At 46.8% G+C, this 22,810-nt stretch overlaps 1 protein-coding gene across 3 annotated transcripts in view; it reads right to left on the bottom strand.

Moving 5' to 3' along the window:
- Positions 1–9,706, bottom strand: part of NUDT21 (nudix hydrolase 21) — a 155,851-nt gene extending 146,145 nt beyond the window's left edge. The window contains exon 1 of one of the 3 annotated variants that reach the window (XM_069640254.1): positions 9,316–9,706. In XM_069640254.1, the coding sequence (XP_069496355.1) occupies positions 9,316–9,434 (119 nt within the window). In that variant the 5' untranslated portion in view covers positions 9,435–9,706. The remainder of the gene's footprint in view (positions 1–9,315) is intronic. The other 2 variants (XM_069640263.1, XM_069640245.1) reach the window with 2 other exon arrangements.
- Positions 9,707–22,810: the final 13,104 nt, after the last annotated feature.

A 22,810-nucleotide genomic window follows, 5' to 3' on the forward strand; every position in this document is an offset into this window, starting at 1 on the left:
GGGTGGAGCATAGAAAAACAGCTAAGCCAATCCAAGAGGAAAAACCACCCGCAGGTCCTCAGATTTGGCTGGAGAATAGATTAGAATCTCCAGTACGGGAGGCCGTGTCACAAGAAGAGACCCATAGAGGTGTTTAAACAACAAGTGGTGATGAGGGCCCGTGAATTCGCGATTCTTAACCATATTTGAGGACCAACACAAAAGCCCAAACAGACTGCAAAGATAATTTTCTAAAACAAAATTGTCAATGAGCATGGGGACATGAGCAGTAAATGGCAGTGGCAAGGTTAAAGTTACTTTAGGAAGCAACTGTGCTTAAACAGAGCATCCCACTAAACAGTTTCTTCACTGGAACGATACAAATAATGACAACACACTTAATAGTTTTCTTCATAACTTTTCCACAATCTTTTCTGTAGGCCAATGAAAAATCAGCTAAATCCCTGACGGTCATAATGCTTGGAGAGGAAGCCTTTAATTTAACAGCTATTGATTTTCAATCTTTAGCGCAAAACCCCAAGTAATTATTCATCACAATCCAAAAGAGCTCTCTTTCAGAAAGACTGGAATGATGCTATTGAGTGCATATGTGTGCAACTACACATATATACAAAAGCTTGTCTTTGCAGCGGAGATATATGAAAATATTTCCAAACGCATGGATGCTGTTTCTTCATTTTAGGTTAAACTTGTTACCTTCCGGTAAAATTCAATGCATCTGATCTACACATAGTCCACACCGTAACTTTTTTTTTATCATATGTAATCAAAAAAAGGGCACTTAAAGCATTTGATATCTTGCCCCACTCTGCAAAAGGCAAAAGATTATGGAACTTTTGGGGGGAGTTGTCGAATGGAAATGAGACTCCTTTAACAATGGCGGTTTTAAAATTCCTATATCGAATTATGGAGATCAGATGGTAAGATTTCCCATTGCTTAAAGCCTTACACCATTATTTTCTACTCTTGTGATAAGTACTTTAAAAGCAACAGGCTGGAAATCTGTAGAAAATTCTAAAAATATTCCCTCTTATATGATAAAAGAAACTGGTATTTTTTTTAAAGGCAGTTATTTCTCTGTAGAAAACAATATGAAATGTTAACTATGCATCTCTTGTGTTTATATTTATGGGGATATGAAATACGGGTATTTTGATGAATGAAAAATATATAGGATAGACGTTAAATTAATATGGTGGCTTAGCAGGAATTGGTAATTAATACTAGATGTTATTTAATGTCTAGAACTTGTTTTTACGGATTTGTACGTTTATTTGGAAAGGTTTACTGTAATTAACCAATTCACAGTTAAAAATAGAAGGGACGAACTTTTAAAGTCTTGGGATTCAACAGAAGGTGGAGCAGGCAGTGCAGCAACCAGTAAATGAAATGAAAGTACAATATAAAAAGCGCATCAATTGAGTAAGAAAATAAATACGTCAATAACAGAGTTGCCAGTGACAGTTACTGCAGTCTCTACATCAAGTATCAGAGGTGAGTTTTAAGCAGTTTCCTGAACTGGATTCTCATTACCCAAAGATTTTACGAAGCAGAGAGCTAATTAAAAGAGTAGCCTGGCAGGGCTCAGCTGCATGCCTCCAAAGTGCTTGTCTGAAAACGGATACTTTCAGGACGATTTGAATGGCTGCGGTTGGTGATTTTTTATAGCAAATACCATTGTCCTAATCCCAAGCAGGCACCAAGGTTTTAAGCACAATTTTATAGAAGACAATACAGGGGTGTGCTCTCTGGGTTTTAAGCACTGAGTAAGTCAGCTGCTTTATTTTGGGCGATTTGAAATGGTTGGCCCATTCCCGCCCTGAAAAAGATTCACATAATGGGCATTACAACAGATATGGGAAGGGGCCATGGCCCTTATTACATCCATTTTAGGTGCCAAATGCAACTACTGTGGCACCCATCATAGCAGAAGGAAGCCAGAGTGTAATTTCCTTGTTGCGTCCTATATTTGGAGTACAAGGGATAGCGAGAAATCTACATTTTTGCATATGTCAAGAAGGGGCGGAGTCTTCACAGTGGTTGGACAGGTTAAAACACAGAGGAACCAGTTATAAAACGATTTTTGAAGGACCGGGACAAATGTCAATCATCCAAATCTTGTATGCTTGCCAGACAGGCCGATCTAAATTACAGGGGTCAAAACTTCACTGTAGCCAGACATAAAAGTTTCTCTCAACCCTAGCATGAATAGCTTCTCCATATGTGCATTGAAAAAGACTTCTTACACACCAAGCGTAAATGAGAGCTCACTACTGGGTAGGAGGTTAGAGTGCCCATTTTGAAGGCTGCTACATGTGTAGCATTTATTTGGGTCGGGTTGCCAAAACTGAAGGCAAAGTGGGTGTCGGCATGATGAGGTGTAGCAAGTAACAAGGTCGGCTAGAGTCATAAGGTAAACATTCAAAAGCCAAAATGAGAACACAGCCTTGAGGCAGAGCACTGGTAGAGATGGATGGTCTAAAGAGGAAGGGATTGGATCTTACTTGCAAATTCGGTCTGCAAGGAAGGAAGAAATTCAGCCTAGAGCTGGTCTCACAACATAAACTACACGTCGGGCACCTCAATAAGGTGGTGTGATTTACAAAGTCAAACACCATAGACATACCCAGGAAGCCACAGTACAAACATACAGAGGTTGCAGCAGTTCACCTCTCAGATGTGGAGGGTTACAGGGTTGGTCAGGTCGAGGTTGTGCATAGATGCGATTACTGAAGGGGAGTACATTCCACAGGGGACAGGGTTACCGAGATATCTCGGCTCAGGAATAAACCTCAGTCGTCTCAGATTGATCTTAAGAGTGGGCTATCAAGCGTGAGATGTAAAGATGAATATGAAATGGAAGGTTAATGCCACATACAGATCTGATGTGCTGAAAACAGTGAGGTGTGGACCGTGTGCTTTAGGTGGAAGTATTTTAGTGGGTGGGTTGAGTAAAAGAGAGAGTGGAGAATTCTGAGATGCAGGGAGTGGAACAGTAGACGTCCCTTCCGGAGAAAGAAAAGATTGTCACCTGGAGGTCGAAGTGAGTGGTAAAATTTTTTAAAAAAAAGGACGTTAAAGTAGATGGTTGAAAGGCTCAAAGTTTGCGTTGGGTAGGTCACTCCTTACTGACTGATGATTTGGTTATACCGAATGGTTTGAAAAGTGACCTCTAGATGTGACTAAGACATTACATAAAGGTCAGTGATCGAAGTGTAGAACATTTGGGAAAGTGTGGGTTTGAGTGAAAAGAAAGTCAGCTAACCTCCGATTAGATCTGTTCAGCTATTTGACGAGAGGTGCAATTACAAAGGAGCAGGCTCAGATTGGCCCCTAGAGTCGGGTGGGACATGAGGGCCTATTAAAGGGGATTGGCAGATCAACAGGAACAAACAGGTATGAAAGACTCAGAGGTGAATGAAGATGACAGGTGTTCTGGTGAGGTCAAGGGGTGTGGACCGACAGACCAGTTGGAGGACCAACAATGAAGCAGAGTGTTGTGGAGCTGTGTAGATGAGGTGTTGATTGGGAGAAAGCGGTACTAGGGGGGGGGGGGGCAGGGGGTGAGAGAAGAGAGAAAGAAAGGAGAAAGAGAAAGAATATAATTGCTGGCACTATCTGAAAACACATTCCAAACTAGACGGTGGGTAAAAAACCAAGGGAGTAAGATAGAGGACCCCTATAGCCACACTACTGGAGGCAGTAGGGACTACTGATCTCAAGTGGAAACCACACTGGGGTATGGGAATGCCCAAGCTATGGTGGAGGGAGCACCAGGATGGAAGCTCATTACATTCTCTACGCTGCAGCCTAAGAACCAATATCAACCCGTGTCAATTGTATAACGATCCCTTCAACAATGTGTAACAAGTGCTGTCAGAAGTGGATTTTTCAGGTCCCGATCCAAAGGCTGACAACAGGAGGAAGAATCATGAAAAAATAGACAGGAGACTGCTGGGTAACAGCCACTGAACCCCTAAACAAGCAGATGAGAGTTGGAACTCCTCACACTAGAACCAAACACGGAAAGGTGAGACAACTTGGGAGAATAGGCCATAACTGACCACACGCCTCACCCCATTGAAGCCAACGAGCTATACAAACCCATAACCCCGGCCCAGGACGTATCTTGGAGAAGATCTGGGAGGCCTCGGGAAGATCTATGCAGCTAAAGACGGCATAAGCCATTGGGGGTGGGATGGGAGAAGTCGCAGGCGCTCTAGCTTTTCGGCATTGGAGTCGTACTAGGTTACCTGCCACAAAAGGCTGTGGAGGAGACCATGGAGGAAGACAAAATGAGAACCATTTTGTTGAGACCATGCCAATGTGGAATACACGTGTGCAAAAAAAAAAAAATCACACACTATCCCAATGCTTTTCCTTTGTACGATATAAAGCAAGGTTCATGACAAGAGTGCTGAATTGGAAGGAGACTGGGTACAGTACCATTCCTCCTTCCCTGGTTGGTACACCCATTAAAATCAAACTTACCCATGCCCAGTGGCTGCATTGTGGTTTCATTCTGTCATGATAAAGCTGTATGTACCTGTGTGCAGTACTTTCCGTCTCCGTCTCCCTCCCCTCCCTTCTGCCCCCTCCCCCCTGCATCTCAACACTTCAGACTGGTAAGTGTCCTCCTCACCACTGCAGCTAGCTATGTCACTATTTATCTCTCTTATCTTCTCTAACTGCTTTGCTATCTCCTATCTTTCTCCCATCACCAAATCTGTCGGAAGAAACTTAAGGACATACTGGGCTCCAATCCAGGCCTTCTTATTGCAGACACCTATGTCACGGCTTCTGCCAGAGACTCTCACTGACATCCTTTTCTTCATGAACGCACCTGACCTATGGACTCGCTATATGGTCGGCTTTCTCTCTATCGTCTCTTCTCCCACAAATGGTGGCACTCGTTAGGAGGTTCTCATTGACCTCTTAGCCATTTCCAGAGTCCTCATTAATGTCTATTTCAATGGAACCATCATGGTTCAGGGTCCTCAACCCAACCTTCTTCTCTTTGACAGACTCCTCCCTCGCCTCTGTAACTTCACCTCTCCCACTGCCCAGACTCCCCTGCCTTCTGTGCCTACTTCCTCCTCTGCACAAGCTTCCTCGGCACAAGCCTCCTTGCCCGCTGTCCCTCCCTCCCTTCTCTGCACAGGCACCCTTGCCGTACAGCCCAGGCTCCTTTGTTGGCTTTCTCCAGTGGTCCCCCGCAGAAAGACCTTCAAAGATGGCAAGCTGCTCCACATTGCCATGATCAACACTCGCTCCATTGTCAAACACTCGTCTGACATCTACAACCTCCTCGAACGCATGGACCTTGATGTGCTTGCCATCAAGGAGACATGTTGAAGGGTAGTGCTGTCACAAGCTTTGACACTCCACCCTGAAGGATACAAAATCCTCTCTGCGCCCGGGCCAAAGAAGACGGAGGGGTGGGGGAATTGGCACTGATCTTCCCAGAATGGATACCTATGTCCAACATTCATACACAGGCCTATTCCTCCTGAGAGTACCTAGTCTGCAGACTCTCACCCTCTCCTAAATCTTCTCATTAAGGCCACCTTCTGTCGGCCACCACAACAGTCCACTCTCAACCTCGAGGAATGGGCCGACCTGGCCACCTCTCTACTTTCCTACTCAACTATTGATGGGTGACTCTCTGACCTTTGCATCTCTCTCGCTCCCTCTATCCTGCCCTCTGGCTCAACATACACCACACACAACACGGGCCACACTTTGGATGCTTTCGACTCTACCGACATCCCTCGCTCTTGGACTGACCACTTCTCTCAACACACCTGAAGCTCCCCTCTTGCAGCGGCACACCCGGCTTCAAAGTTACCAGACCCATGAAAAAAGTGACAGTGGCTGCCTTTGTCTCCACCTACTCTCCTCCCATTCCAGAGGACGACTCTCACCCTGACACAGCCCTTGCTAACCCCAATCTCTCCATTTCGAACGCCCTTGATATTCTTGCCCCTATCATGAGGGTCTGACTGAAGCCTTCCAAAAAGGGTACCTCTTTGTACGACTCCGATCTGGCTGACCTTAAACGCACATGTAGGGCAGCTGAACGGAAATAGAATTTGTCGTGCAGACCATCTGACAAACTGGCCTGCCGCCTCCTTCAAAGGCAGTATCGAGTGAATCCGCTCCAAGAAGTGTCTTTATTCAAGCCTGCATCTCCGCAGCATCAATCAACATGGCCGAACTTTTCAAAGTTTGCAAGTAACTGGCCAATCCTTCAGCAGCCTCTTTGGGTACACCCAACCCAGGGCCTTTGCTCAGCCCTGGCTGCACACGTTTCCTTTCCTCCCTCTCAACAGCATACACCTACACCCGAGTCTCCCTTGGCCCCCCTCTCTACTTCCCCTCTTTTCTCTCTCACCCCTCACACCAGATGAGGTCGCCAGACAAGTCCTGTCCGACGAAGGTTTCATCCAAACGGGTGGACCCCTGCCCCCCCAAAACCATTAAGGACAATATCGACTCCCTTGCCCCAGCCTTGGCTGATCTGTGCAATCTCTCCCTTTCCACTGGAGTCTTCCCAACTGCCCTTAAGCACTCCCTTGTGCACCCTCTGCCAACCCCTCCATTCCAGCAAACTACTGCCCTATCTCTATCAATCCTTTCTGAGGCAAACTCCTGGAGAAGTTGGCTATCTCTGCTGAATATACTGGTTGCTTCCATGACCACTAGTCTGGCTTTAGAGCATCCAGAGGCATGGAAACTGCTCTTCTGAAGACCTGCTCTCAAACCTTGACACTAACACGCCCTATGTCCTCATTCTCCTTGACCTCTCCTCTGCCTTTGACACGGTTAACCACAACATCCTGATCGCACGTCTACGTGACACCCTGGGAATCACAGATCGGGTTCTGGCATGGTTAGCCTTCTTTCTCTCCTACCGCTCATCCCAGGTGGAACTCAGCCTTTCTCTCGACTGTCGCTCTCTCAACCTGTGGCGCTCCCCAGGGATCTACCCTATCCCCCTGGTTCTATGCCTATATGGCTGCCTTGGTATGTGTGATGTAACTGACGCGAAACTCTTTCAGGCTACCCCCAGTCGCCTGTTCCTCCTCACTCCTGTCCGACTGTCAGTCACGGTGCGCTGCAAATGACCCCTGCCTCAACACAAGAAAGATGGAGATTGTCGCATTGGGACCCCTGCTTCCGCTTCCCCACTTTCACTCTGGCCGGCCTCACTTGGCCCTGCGCCTGCACCCACATGCGAGGCGAAAAACACCGGTGCAATTCCACTCACTCCTCTCACATTTCGGACATCTCTAAAAAGTCTATAAGCTACACCTCCTCGGAGGTACTCTACCTTTTCGCACTTTCCCCCAGCAGCTCACTGTCTCCAAATCCCTTGTTTTCTCTAGGATGGACTACTGCAACTTCCTCTTCCTCCCTGCTACTACCCTGCGCCCTCTGCAACTCACCCAGAACAGAACCGCAAGACATATCATTGGCCCACAGACTGCATCTCCCAGGCACTGAAATCTCTTCACTGGCTCCAAGATCAAGTTCAAGACCATCTGCATTGTCCACAAGGCTTTCTGTGGCCTGGCACCTACCTGCAACATTACCCAACTACTGTCCTCTCTCCCTCCGCTGATCTACCTCCAACCATCTGCGAGTGAGCTGGTTGTCCAAGCAGAGATATGGAGGGAGATCCTTATTCTCGGCGGGAGCCTACCTCTGGACTAGCCTCCCTCAGTCCTGTTCCAGAAAGAGTCCTGTTCCCAAGAGTCTCCTCTCCTTCTCTCTCTCTCTACCCTGCTAACCTAGTTGTCTGCTCTCTACCTCCATTCCTTTACAGCTTGCTGACTGGGAGCCTGGTGTACCTCAGTTTACCACAGGTCCCTGGCAACACCACCAGCCCTTTCCCGCACTTGCCCCATGGGGGAGTGTATTTACCAAAGTGCTGTTGACTCAAAACTGGCAAAAGCCTCAGCTGCTACACAAATCAGAGCATTTGCAACTGCATCTTCAAACGGAAAGAAAGACATTGTGGTCTGGAGCAGCTGCACAATAAATGCTTTGTGGGTAACTACGTACATAATGTTAACTGCCAACTTCTTGCACCACCTGCACAATGTACATGCTGAATGGTACGAATCAAGTAATGGGTCAGTTCTGTCAACACCCCACACCTCCCACCCCCCCGTACTGGTTGCAGTGCAGAATACACTTGGGCTTTGACACGTGCTGAGTCTATCCCTGCGCAGCGAATTTCTAGTATTCAGCGTATGGAAATCCCGTCACAGTATTTTAAAGCCAACAGGTCCACACACCACAAGTCTTCACAGGCCCCTTTGCCCATCCAAGTTGCTTGAAGAAGCCTTTGCGTTTCTGCGAATCATTCCACATGGCAGAATACTCACGCAGCAGCATATAGTCAGTGGGGTTTGGCATAGGCCCCATTCATGGTTGCATGGACGTATGTAATGACCAAATTACTTTCTGGTGATCATTAGTCCTAGTCCCAATACGTACTTCCAACACACAGGGTTTGAAATTGAGGGCAGCAAGGGGCTGTTTAGATCCTGCATGTAGTTCAGAAGAGCCTGGTTAGCTTGGCCCCAACAGCTACTTTTCACTCCCCATGGCAAATGATGCCAAACAAACATCTATGTGAACGTAACTCTGCAGTACAAACCATCTATAAATAAGCATTAGGCAAATCTATGACATTTAAAGCATAAGGGGTCATAAAACATAAGCAAAATGTTACGTTTGCAGCCTATGTTAAAGTAGCATTTGTGGAACGCTGTGTGCGAGCTCCTGGTTCCAGTGATAGATCCTGCTCACTGGTTAATGCAATATACCCATAAGTTGCTTTTAGCTCCCGCTTATCGGGAAAATTGCAACTTTTTATGAAGGCTGTGCCCTCCTAAGTAGGAACTGTAAGCAATCTGATAACTATTGCAAAAAAATGGGAAGATACAGATCAACGTGTTGCTATGCTATAGCGATCGGCACGAAAAGGAGGCAAAGCATTGCCGTGCAAATGTATAAAGATATTTGGTCGGATAATCATTTTCTCCTGACCTGCAAGTCAGCGATTCTAATAGAAGCTGGGCAAAGTCAACCATTATATAATGCAATTACAGATATCCTTACTAAAAAAAAAAAAAACATGAAGCTGTTAATTCCCGCCTGTTCTGCCCCTCACTTCAAGCATGTATACGTTAAAAGATAGGCTCCCCAAACACAATACTTCTCACTAGCCAAGCTAGAGGACAAAGCGATATATACCATCAGGCCACAGATATGTGGCTATGGTGGCCTGGGCTCACTACTCACAGGTTGATGGTTCGCTCCAGGGTCAGCGGCTTCTGCTGCATGTAATTGTTTCCAAACTGGTTTCCTGATCCGCGACGGGGCCAACCAGTTTGCGAGCGGTTAGGGGGGGGCACCGACATGCTGCCGACAGTGGGGCGATCGTCTTTGCCCACTGGCGCGGAGACCGCAACAAACGGGCACACCGCCGGCAGCCTAGAACAAATACTAATACCGCCTCAAGCTCAAAGGGTTAGCGCCATTCATAGGAACCAGCAAGAGCGGTAAATCCAGGCACAGGAGAGAACGAACGAAGGCCGTACCGGAAGTGAACACCGATAGCTTCCGTTGTTGCGCCCCGCCAACTTTAGACAAAGAAGACAGACGGCGACTAAAACCAAAAGCTTCAGTGAGATGAAAGCGTGCCGCAAGTTGACCACAACTAAGAACGGCGCTTCCTCGCAGTGGAGCAACAATTCGAATGCTCCTTAAATACACGTTTTCCTATAAACATACGCGCATAGCAGATTTATGAGGGATAACAATTATAACTTCAATTAATACAGAGACAAATGAGAACAAGGTAAAATATTTCCTTTCGACTTTATACTAAAATGCAGACTAAGAACATCTGTGCCGTATTCACTGGATGAGTGCAATTGAAAAACAGAAACCGCCCTCGCGACTCGCGAGGGGTTCTGAGCCGCCTTTTATGTAGAGCAATGGGAGACTGGAAGACAGACCACCGAACAGAACGCGACCTTTTTTTTTTGCAGCCGTTTGGAAGAAGAAAGACTGGCCTGGGCAATTCCAATTCGAAAATGCTGAAGGAGCCAGGGCTGGGCCCGGCTGGAAGTGAAAACAATAAGAAACTGTAATTTAGGTACACTGCCAGGGACGAACGATCATAGATGGCAACTTTTCAGAAGGGCCAGTGCGTTGCATGCACATGCCCCGCCCTCTCAAAATGTCCATAACCGCAACCACCACCCTGAAAAGGATACAATATGCCCTGGACCCGGCACGCTGAGGGCAAATAGCATTATAATTGTATATCTGGTTCATCACCGGTGCCTGCCTAGTGTATTATAGTACAAAATTTGCTTTATTTTCAGGGACGCTGTTTTTATTTATTTATTGATTGATTTACAACTCAGCGGAACCCGAAGGCATCAGGGCGCATGTACGCCAAGGACAACACATTTACAGGACATGGGCAAGACTACAGGAAAGATTTGTGAGTCTACTCAAAGAGGAAGGTCTTGAGTGCTTTTCTGAAGGTTCTGAGGTTGGTTGCTTGTTGCAAGGGCAAAGGAAGTGTATTCCAGATTTTGGCTAAACAGACGGCAAAGGACTTGCCCAGGCCCTTAGTACGCTTGAACGGTGGGCATAGGGTGGCTAACTGTCCCGTATTCCGCGGGATTGTCCCGCAATTAGGGACTCTGTCCTGCTGTTTGCAGAGTGGTTGTGCGGGACGCTGCAGGTTGTCCCGACTTTAGTCAGGACAACCTGCCTCCCGCACAGCAACTCTGCAAACTGAAGTGGCTATGGACACAGCATGGCGCTGCCGCCTGCTGCTTTCTTTCCCCAGGCGGCTCTGCAGCCCTGGCTCCTTTTCAGCCTGTAGGTCGAGCTGTAACGCTCAGACACCTGGCTTAATTCAAATGCTAATTGTTTGTTCCTGGGGTCGTGATGGTCATGTTTGCAGTTAAAAAAATGTGACCATCACCTCCCAAGGACAAACCTTTTGCATTTCAATTAAGCCAGGAATTATGATGAGCCATTAAAAAAATGTAAATTTAAAAAGGGGCGGGCCAAGCGTGAATGACGTGACGTCATCGCCGCCTTATGGGCAAGTGTCCCACGAAATACTATCAAAGAGTTGGCCACCCTAGGCGGGCAATCGACCTGTATTAAGATAGAGGATCGCAATAATCGAGCAGGTACATGCAGGATCACCAGTGATTTCAGATAACTCGGAATTTGTCCATGGAGACATATATGTACCACAGTGGCTGCCTTGAACTGTAGTTGGGCCCTTACTGGGAGCCAGTGTAAACCCTGTCTGTAGCTTGAGATATGGGTTCTCCTTGATACCTTTTTTATGATGCAGCCGGCATCATTCTGAACAATCTGGAGCCTCTTCAAGCTCCTCTTGTTGGCACCGACCAGAAGAACATTGCAATAACCTATCCTAGACAAGATAACAGCTTAAGATATTTTGGTGCAGTTATCTTCAGTGAGGTAGGGGCAGATGTTGATAAGGCGTCTTAAATAGTAGGCACAGTTTTTTGCAACCTGATTAGTGTATGTTTCCTCGCTCGGGGAACAATCGAGATATATGCAGAGAGTTTATATTTTATCCAGCACAGGGATGTCACATTCATGGATTGTTAAGGTCTGATAACCAGGATTCAATTTTGCTCCTGAATGGGGAGATCCGAAGATTAAGACCTCCGTTTTACCTCCATTGAGGCACATCCAGTGATCTCTCATCCAAGAGTCTACCAGGTTGTAGATGTTTTGAAGGTTCGCTGTGTCAGCGGCATAGTCCCCAGAGATCAACAGGACCAGTTTGGTATCGTCTACATAGTTGGTAAAAAATACTCCTGATTCTTCCAGGAGGCTGCAGAGTCGTCTGGTGTAAAGATTGAAAAGTAATGGGGTCATGCACGCCCCCTGTGGTACCCCGCAGGTGGAAAGAGTAGGGGCTGCAGAGACTTTGCCCCAGCAGCCTCTTGATAGTCGTCCGGTCAGGAAGAAGTGCACCCACATAATTCTTTTCGGAACAGTGGCCTGTTTCTTTAAATGTGTGCACAAGGCGCTTGTGGTCCAGGAGATTTAAAGCGGCTGACAAGTCCAAGAGAACTAGAAGGCCAGCCCTGCCCTTATCTACAATTCCCAGCATATGAGTTTGTAAATTGACAAGAGCCATCTCAGTACTATGTGCGGGTCGAAAACCGGACTGCCTGGGATGTAATGCGGCAATAGATTCTATAAAGTCTGGATTTGTCGCGTAGCCGCCTTGTCAAGGACCTTCAATAGAAAATTGGTTATTGGATCTTAAGTTGCTCGCTTCATTAGGATCAGACCCAGATTTTTTTAGGGGTGGTTTCCAGTGACATTTTTGATATTTTCCAGCACTGAACAAGAGTCATTGATGAATCTTGCCAAAAATGGAGCAAAGATTACCCTATTGTCAAGGATCATTTTCGGGGAAAGGATGTTATCAGGACCAGCAGATGGGTACATCATGCTCAAAGTTGTTAATAGGGTTAATAGGTCCAATATAGTCACTGGGACAAAATTAAAGACAGTGGAGTCTGTATCCGGTGCAGAGTCTAAGGAGGAAGGGGAGCTTGGATAGTGAGTTGGAGGAGTAGGATTACTTGTTTTGCAGTTTACCTGATCTTTCATTTTGTCCCTTGATTTAGTTATTTGCGCCTCAAAGACTAGCTGGATTTTGGAACAGTCCAGATTCGTGGGATCTTATGTAACTAATTGGACTTTAGGTTTTTCAAGAAGTTTTAGGACTTCGAACAATTTCTTGGGTTTGTTGGCGGTTTCCTCTATTTGTTTGTTAAAAAAGATTTTATTTTTGACTTAATGATCGCATTTTTATAGGTTCTCTCGAGTAACGGTTGGGCAGCATGTTGGACTAGAGATGTCTCTGTCCAGCTCCCCTCTGACAAGGCCTGAGCGGGGTTATCTTTGCCTCTAATACAACATAGTTGGAGCCTTCTCGGCTCCAAATTGCAGAGTACCCTCAAGGGCGAAAAAGGAGTGGATGCCGCCCCGAGAGACGACAGCTAGGAGGGGAATCCTCCATACAATCAGCGCCAGCAGCTTCAAGATGGTGATGTGGCACCGAGAAGATCCGCTCTGAGCCCGCTGTCTCAGCAGACCAGGGCATCAGTGATCCGGGCGCTGGAGGTGGGACCCCCTGCACATCAGGTGGCAGCCCGGGAGACAGCTTCACGTCGGCGGCAGTTGCAAACGGGCCCCGCTGGAGGACACAAGGAAGGAGGTGCACGTTCCCCTGCACCGTGCTCCCTGGGGGCATTAATCACAAGATCGAGGAGGGGAGATGGCAGAAAGACAAGCACTCTCCCCTGGAAATCATTGCTGTGGACAGGGCATATTACTCAGAGGACCTAAAATTAATAAACATTTTATACAGGAAGATACTGGGATGGATCTCCTCCCGCTGGTGAGGGCGGGGGGCAGGAGGCAGTCTTAGTTGGTAAACTGTTAAGAAAGCAGGTATCCACGAGAAGGCAGCAGCACAGGAGCTGCTAACATACAGGGGCAGTCTGAAACGGCAGTGTGGTGGTACATGAGGTGGCAAAAGAGAAGGGGAGGAAAAGCCCACGGAAGCAAAGATGGACCTGTTTACGCTACTGTTTAAGGAGCCCGTAAGTGGTGGAGAGGGCAGAAAAGATGCTGGGATGGAGGCATCCCAGTTGACACCCTCAATAGACAAACTACCCCTTGCAATCAAAGACTCAAAATCCTTCCTGGAGAGAAAAGTGGACGCAGTGGGGGCCGAGGTGAGCTTTTACGTCAAGACTTGCAGAAAATATCGGCTAAAGTGGGGGAAGCAGAATTTCTGAGGTAGAAGACACACTGCAGCCAACGAGGAAAGATATCCAGGACCTCAAAAGTAGAACAAAATTCTGGGAAGAAAGGGTGGAAGATGCAAAGGGGAGGGTGGTCGCAACAACACCAAGATATTAGGTCTTCCAGTGAAAATGGAGGGTCCCTCCATGGAGTTATACCCCAAAAGAAGGCTGTCAGAATGGATACGGCCACCAGAGCTCTCACACTTTTTTCTGTGGAATGGGCCCACAGAATCCCATACATGGGAGCGATCCTGAGTGCCCACCCCAGACCAGGGATTACTGAATTACTGGGATTCAAATGCAATATTGCAGACATCAAGGAAATAAGGGCCCACAGAGGTAAATTGTTGCAGAGTAACTGTATATCCAGATGTCACCAGAGCCATGTAGAAGGCCAAGCACTTGTCTGAAGACGTCAAGAAAAGGTTATGAGAGGCTATGGTTAAGTATGCCATGCTCTTTCTGGCCACACTTACAGTGGTGGGACCTGGAGCGGTCTCGTTTTTTATAAAGCACGAAAGAAGCCTGGGATTTGGTGGATTGCAAGGGGCTTGACCGACGAAACCCTCACCCAGTTGATCAAGATGGCAGCCTTCAGTAGAGACTGCTACAAGTGAAACATGGGACCCGGCGAGAGCAAGAAGATCTTTGCAGTCCGGAAAAAAAGGCTTGGATATGAGTGACATAGTCAGAGCAGAGCTCGAGAGACATTGCATGCCCACCACCCATAATCGGCCACCCGTCGGTTGGGGCGAACACAGTTTGGTCTATAGTAGTGGGGCGACAGATGCTTCAGGTTGGGAGGAAGCGTGGGGAGGTGGCTGTTGGGGATGTTAAGAGTTCAGTTAAAGTTGTTTTCAATACAACCACACTATTTTGGGGAGAAAATGTGCCAATTGTGGGGACACACAAAGGCCCAACATGAGCCAAGACTATTAGACTGCAATGATGGGAGTAGATGGTTCACGACACAGGATGCTGAGTTCTATGTCCTAGAACGTCAATGGACTTTGGACAAATCAAACTGAGCCTTGTGACTGAATTTCTGGCATCCCACCAAGCGGACAATGTGCCAATGCAAGAGACTCTTGTGGTGGGGAGGGCATGTCAATTGCTCGGGAGGGTAAGGTACTCTGAAGTGGAACATGGCAGGTTCGCTAGAGGTCCCAGGGGGGTGGCTATACTTGCTAAGAAGTTGATATCGCTTGAAGTGCAGCATGTGGAGAGAGACCAAGGCACGAGACTGACCTCTTGAGTGGTACCTTATGGGGGGAAACAGTGTGTATCGTTAATGTGTATGCTCCTCCAACACTACAAGCAGAAACGCTAGTGTTGGTACAAACGCTCTTACCTAAATAAGACATAACACTGGTAGGGGGAACTTTAATAATATGGCGCAGCCAACGTTAGACAGAGCGCCCTATTTGGGTAGACCCACACACCCTCCTACAAAGCTCCATAATTGTATCACAGCCACATGCATGAGGGACGTTTGGTAAGGTTGTCACCCTGCGGAACAGGGTTACTCATTCTGCTCAAATGCACCTTCTCCCGAGCACGATGGCAGGTAGGGTGATGATGGCCAAATTCCTCCCAAGGGGTATCTCGGATCACTCCCTGCTTCTTATCAGTCTGCGGGGAAGGAGATTAAACGGGGTGGGGGGGCTGGAGGCTGCATGCGTTCTAGCCGAAGGACGAGAAGATAGTGAACATCCTTCAGAACGAATCGGAGACCTACTTCCATAACAACTCTGGGACTGTGGGCAGACGCTCTACACTATGAGAGTCCTATAAAGCAGTTTTCAGGGGGAAAGTGATGCAAGTTATAAGGCAACACCTTAGAGAGCATAGAGGAAGGATGGACTAGCTAGGACACTAGGTTGAGGCAGCAGAGGCACATCACATTAGTCACAACACAGATGCAAGAAAGAGGAAGCTATCCAAAGTAGAAACTTGTAGGGCATTGTAGCCCGAGAGGAGGCCAGGGCAGCACACTGGGGTAAGCAGGCAAAGATGTTCGATGCTGGGGATAAATGTGGTAAACTTTTGGCATGTCTCGAAAAAAGGGACAAAGAGACTAGGTAGGTGAGGTAAATCAGATGGGCCGAGGGAGACAAAGAGTGTAAGAGAAAAGAAATAGCAGGTGAATTTGCAGACTATTATAGAGAGCTATACCGGGACCCGGCCATGGAGAATACCACCCAGATAGGGCGACACAGAGCTACCGTAACTGAGTCAGGAGCAGCGGGACAGCTTAGAACTAGCCCCTAGTATTGAAGAGATTCGATAACCTACAACCCAACTTCAGTCCAGGAAATCTCTGTGGGCCAACGGGTTCCTGGACGAATTTTGAAGACTAGTTGGGCAGGGGCCGGCGGAATAGATTCTATGTTTCTGGAGTTCCTGGAAGAGAGTTCTTTACCGGAGGATCTCAGACATGCAACTGTAGTAGTAATACATAAAAAAGGAAAGCTTCCAGATCAGTGTAGTGTATGCTGCCCAATCTCGTTAATTAATGGGACAGCTACGATTATAGCCAAAGTTTTAGCTAACACACTATTACTGGTAATTGTCAAATTAATCCACACTTACCAGTACAGGTTTCAATGGGTAGGGCAGCCAGAATGAATCTTCGGAGATCACACAATGCTCTGAGTGCAGCCTCCTCCCTGGAAGGCCCACACGCGGTTCTCACAATAGACTCAGAGAAAGCATTTGAGTCCGTGGGATGGGAATACCTCTCAGTAGTTATGGCATGGTTTGACTTTGGGCCCAGGTTTGTGGGTTGGGTGAAACTTCTATACACTAATACGGCAGCAAGGGGAAAGGTAATTGGATGCACCTCAGGGACCTTTCCACTCCCGAGGGGAACCAGGCAATATGCCCTCTTTCGCCACTCCTGTTTTTGTAAGCGATGGAGCCTCTGTGGCCGAGAGGGTGTGATCGGATCACTAGCTGAAGGGCTGCTTGTGACCAGAGGGAGGGAAAGACCGACGATGTCCTTATTTATCTGGGGGACCGCACATGTACTGGTCCGAGGGTCATGGAAGTTTTTCAGGAGTTCTGGATGTTAGCGACCTCAGGATAAACTGGGATAAATCTGAGCTTCTGCCGATAAAAGACAAAAAGGAGGTGATTCCTGTGGGGTGTCTGCTTAGGATAGCGAGGTAATCCATTAAATATTTGGGCATAAGAGTGGGGGTGGTAGAACCATAGTTTCTCCAGAATAATCTGGACCCTGTACTGGACAGGCCAAAGGGCTATGCCAAACACTGGGTGACTTTTCTGATATCCTTGGTGGGGAGAGCAAAACTATTTAAAATGATGTTGCTGCCACGCCTCCTCTATGTGCTCCAGAGCTCTCCAGTGACAGTCCCACAGGGTGTGTTTCGGAACATAGAGAAATTGCTCAGGGAAATACTATGGGGGAACAAGGTCCCGTGAATAGCGTTAAAGACGTTGACTAGATCAGTGTGGGATGGAGGGCTGGGGGTTCCGAACGTGCAGCATAACTATTGGGCCTCCCAGATTATTGTGGTAAACAAATGGTTGTTTGGCGTAAGGGGCCTGCCGCACATCGAGCTTGAAATGCATGGGATGGGCTCTATGCCACGTCTGCAGGTACTGTATGGAAGCAAGCCGGCAAGTGAGCTGACACAACCAGGTGCATGTGCACTTGATTCCCGCAAAGTAGCATTAAGAGCGATGGGTTGGGGGGAGTTGTTACCATGGAAGCACCAATATGGGGGGAATATAGATATGCCGGAGGTGCATAAATTGGGCATGCAGAAAAAATGGCAGGTTAGGGGCATCAGAAAAATGAAAACATCCTGGTATGAAATCAATTCGCCTCCTTCCAATTACTGCAAGACCAGTATGGTTTACAGGAATGGGATCGCTATACATACATTGGGCTGTGTGAGAAATCTGAGGGCTTTCTCACTTATGGACCCCAGAGATTCTTTGTTCAGGTGGCCAGGGCATGGTCATCGCCTTTGGAACGGGACCCTGGGAGTGGACCAGTGCAGGAGGATCACCTGAGCAGGGGGTACTTGGGGCCAGTTGGAGGTATGCCCTTGGGAGGGACGCATTATTCCCCCCTTTCTGACAAACCCCTACCAGTCACTTCCTCCCCCTTTAAAGGTTGTTATGAATCCTGTCCCGTTACCCCTCCACAATTCCAACATGTACTAACATTAAAGAGAGGCGTAGGAGAAGAAATATATCCCTATCCGACATCCCCACAGTCACTATGGGACATTATCATCTAAAACCCATTCACCTACAACCACACATCTGCCCCCTTCTGCCTGACAAACACTTAGAGAAGTTTCCCTCCATCATTCGGGGAATCTACAACTCCCATACTTCCTCCCCATTGCCTTCTTTCAAAACCACTGGGACGAAGAAGAAGAACAGAGCTATGGAGATTGCCCATAGGAACAAATGTACCATGGATTCCTATGGGCAGTCTCCATCAGGCCTCCCTTTTCAACCACCCACACCTGACTCCAATTAACACTCCCTGTTAGTATAAAAGGTGGAGCACTGAAACGCACTTTGAGCGAGCTAAGGATGCAGTGTGGACTAGAGGAATAGAGCAGAGCACTGACAGAACACCAGAGAGTCTGGAAGGGAGCTAGCTGCTGATCCTGTGTTGTTGAAGGGCTGCAGGAGAGCTGAGGAGATGTGCCTTCCAAGAGCCAGAGAGGGCAGATCATATCCTGCTGACTCTGTTCACAGAAGTACTTGTTTCCCCTGGGCATATGAAGGGAAGAACATGTACCTGAGGGGCAGGTGGGAAGACCCTGACCTCGACCCAGAGAGCTCCAGAGAAGTTGTTCGCAAGAGCCGCGCTAACCGGGGGAGTCTCATGGCAAGAGAGAAGAAATCCCGGTGAGCGTGTGTGTGGCTGGAGTGGTAACCTGAGCATTGAATTTGAGAAAGAAAGTAGGAAATAAAAAGGCAAATGAAAGGCATCATGGGACTTGAAGTTCTTTTTGAAATTAAGTGAAATTGAACTGTAAAATAAAGTAACAGAGTGGTCCGATGGAAAACGAAAGTACGCCCATTCGAAAGACTCTGTGCACTGTGTTTAGGCTCAAGCCCGAACAAGGGAAGCCTGAAGGAATTGAGCTGTGATAACCTTTTGGGAAACAAATGGGCCCAGGCCCGATTGAGGAAGACCCAGAAATTGTGTTTGAAAGGGGTCCGAGCCCAAACGAGCGAGACCCAGAATTTGTGTTTGAAAGGAGTACGAGCCTGAACGCGGAAGACACAGAAATTATGTTTAAAGAGAGAACTATTTTTTATTAAAGTCATGGCTGATGAGAGCCTGAGATGATATTGTGAAATGTTGAATATTGTCAAATATTTGAACTGTTTAAACCCTACAAGTACCATGAGGCATAGCAAACTCTAAAGAACAAAGCTAGGGGAAGGGAACCCTGAGAAAGTAAAGTGAAACGGTTTGAGCACGAAAGAGGCGCACCAAGGAAAGAAATTGAAAGTCAGAGGTTGGGGCCCAGTTGATGGGGCCTATCGAGACTTAAAATACATTTTCCTTTGGAACTTTTGTGTTTGTGCTGAAGAGCTTGGAACTTTTGTGTTGGTGCTACAAAGCGGAGGGGATTGACCTGGACCTGTGGGGGAAAGGGAGACCAGAGAGGCCAAAACTCCGAACTTTTAGACAGAGTACGTGAATGGCAAGCAGGCTCTGGAGGGCCGAGCGAGGTGTACTCACATAGCATAGTGTGCCCGTAAGTCAAGTGCTCAACCCCATCCACGTGTTATACAACGTGGGCAAGAATCTTTTTATGCCATTCTGTCATCTTTTTGTTTCCCACTGATTTTTTTGTTTGTGTTACATTTCCCTATTTCACTTGTATGGTATTGGAGTGAGAGCCGGCAATAGGTTTTCTAGTTTAATTGTTATTCTTTTGGACTAATGATGGCCTAGGATTGTTTTCTTTTTATTCAGATGGTAGAGTGTGCTCCCATCTTTAGTGTTAGGGCAAGACAGGAGTTCTTCCAACCGCCTTTTGAAGTAAATAAAACAGGTGATTTGTATCCTTTGTGTCTTTGTCCTTCTTGTGATACCATGCCTGCCTCACAGCTGGTACACACCGTGGCCCAAGAGCATCCAGACACGTGGGATATACTGGGCAGGTCCCTGGTAGAGGCCAACCTCATGGAGGGGGAAATCATGGGTACAACAATAACGCAGGTATATCAGATGCTAAACAGTTTCACATACAAACACTGAGAAGTGGGAGGAGAACCTGGGAACTTTGGAGGAGGAAGACTCTATGAAAGCACTGAGCTCACAGAGGGAAGCTAGCATAACCATGCATTTGTACTTAATATATCAAAAGATATTACAAAAAGCATAGTACAGCAGGGATCACCTTCATCGTATGGGGAGGGCAGCTGACCCTCTGTGTCTGAAATTCGGGGTGGGAGTAGGCTCATTGTACCATATGTTATGGGAGTGCCCCAAAGTGAAGTCTTTTTGGGATCAAGTTAGAGGCAAGCTGTCTGGGACGGTTGGCGAACCAATACCGGACTGCCCCACATTAATGCTCTTACATTTCTCACTCCTACTCCCCTTGGATCCTCTAGACGGGGCCAGGGAAAAGCCATCCCTTTTGGATCCTGACCCTGGGGGTGGAGAAGCGAGGGAGGATCACCTGGGTGGAGGGTCCTTGAGGATTAGGAGTGGGATGTCCTTGGGCGAGACATGGTAGCCCCCTTTTCCTAGTTACAGTCAACCTAACCCTCCCCCAAACTTCATAGGCTGTTGCAAGCCAAGTCCCTTCCTTATTCCACACACAATACCTGACAGTACTGAGTACCACATGCAAGAGGAGCAGACCGCTGGTGAGTATCGGAGGGACATGCATACACTGGGGAGCTCCAAAACTGACTGCAGGCAAGTGCCAGTCCATATGTTGAATACCGAACTATATGGAAATGTAAACATTGGAAGAAACCAAGGTATACTGAATACCAAATGATATGAAACCTTAACATTGCAAGGAAACCCAGGTATACTGAATACCAACCTATATGTAACTTTTATACTGAACTAAAACAAACGTCGATTGAACACTGCATTATAAGGAAACTTCCCATTGAAGTAACTGAACACATTGAATAGCGAACTTCAAAACGCTTTAACTTTGAGACAACGCAAGTGTGCAGTAAAACTTGAATTTAATTAAGCAACATATGAATGCTTTTGAACTCTGAACTGAAACCAAAATCATAGTAAGCCTATGTTGCACAAGAAGTTACATCTGACCTAACAATTGACTACATTAAAGGCAAAATAAAACGTGAACAATGAACTTTAATGAGTGAATGCAGTGTGGTAAGGCAAGAACTTGGTGAAGGGTATGTGATACATGGTGGCAAGGCCACGAAGCAACCAAGGAAAAGCCAAAAGAATATAAGATTGCATCCTAAAGCCAGGAGGTCTTGTTACATAGTAATGGACAGATCTCATTCCAGATTCACCAAGGAGATAAGGTGGCCCAAAGAATCTTAGAAAGAGCTGTGTTTCTAAGACGTAAAGAGCAGTCTGGGGAGGGAGACAACTATAGGGGAACTCGAAGCTTCAGGGACGCAGATAAGACCTCTGAGGGTCCCCCCGAAATTTAACCCAGAAAGTCTATGGGGGAAGTGAAAGAACTATTGCATAATGGCACTCTCAGAACATCTGTGTATCATCCTCAGACAGATGGCCTAGTGAAAAGATACTAAAGACCATACTCCAAAATATAGTTGAACAAGATGGTAAAAACTGGGACCAAATGATTCCCTGGACCTTGTTTGCAGTGTGAAAAACCCCACAGGTCTCCACAGGTTTTTCCCTGTTTGAAGCCCTGTATGGAAAAGAACCACATGATGTCCTCGATATGTTAAGAGAAACTTGTGAAGAGTGAGAGGAAGCTCCAAACCCTCTCTCCAAGACTGCGAATAGGTTGAAAGAACATATGACGGTTGTAAGATCTTTGGTACAAGCTCATATGGTCAAGGCACAAGAACAACAAAAGACCTCTTATGATAAAAAAGGTTTCCCTCAGATCCTTTTCCATAGGTCAGAAGGTGCTTGTCTTTTTACCTACTTCAGAAAATAAACTTGTGTCCAAGTGGCATGGACCATACGAAGTAATAGAGCAAACAGGTCTATGTAAGTATACAAACTCACAACCAAACCGTCGCCTTAAAACACAAATCTATCATATACATCTATTGAAGGAGTGGAAGGAAAATCCCACAGAGTCTCCAGCCATATTATTTTGTCTCTTACCAAAGGATACAGAAAGTAAGGCCCTAATTTCATCTGACATCAATAACAACCAGAAACTGGATCTATATGAACTTATAAGGCAATACACTGATGTGTTTCGGGAAGAGCATGGAAGAGTAACAGTTGTTTACAATCACATCTGCACTCCCGTAGGCAAAGCGGAACACATGAAACCATATTGGATACCTGAGTCTAGGATGAAACCATTATTCAGGAAATCAAAACCATGCTAGAGGCTAACATCATTGAACCTTCTATTAGCCTTAGCCCTGTGCCTTCCCCCATCCTGTTGGTGGCAAAACCTGATGGAAGTTGGAGGTTTTGTATCAATTTTAATAAATTGAAAACCATCTCTGCCTTTGATACTTATGCAATGCCCCGTATTGAGGATCTGATAGATCGACTGGGTAATGCCATTTACCTTTCCACACTCAATCTCACAAAGGGATATTGGCAAGTTCCTCTACATGGGTCTGATAAAGAAAAAATGCCTTTGCCACTCCCCTAGGGTTGTTTCAGTTTAATGGCCTACCTTTTGGGTTACATGGTGCTCTTGCAACATTCCAGAGAATTATGGATAAGA

The sequence above is a fragment of the Ambystoma mexicanum genome, chromosome 1q (genome assembly GCF_040938575.1).
Source record: "Ambystoma mexicanum isolate Mex_15411 chromosome 1q, UKY_AmexF1_1, whole genome shotgun sequence".
Lineage (NCBI taxonomy): Eukaryota > Metazoa > Chordata > Amphibia > Caudata > Ambystomatidae > Ambystoma > Ambystoma mexicanum.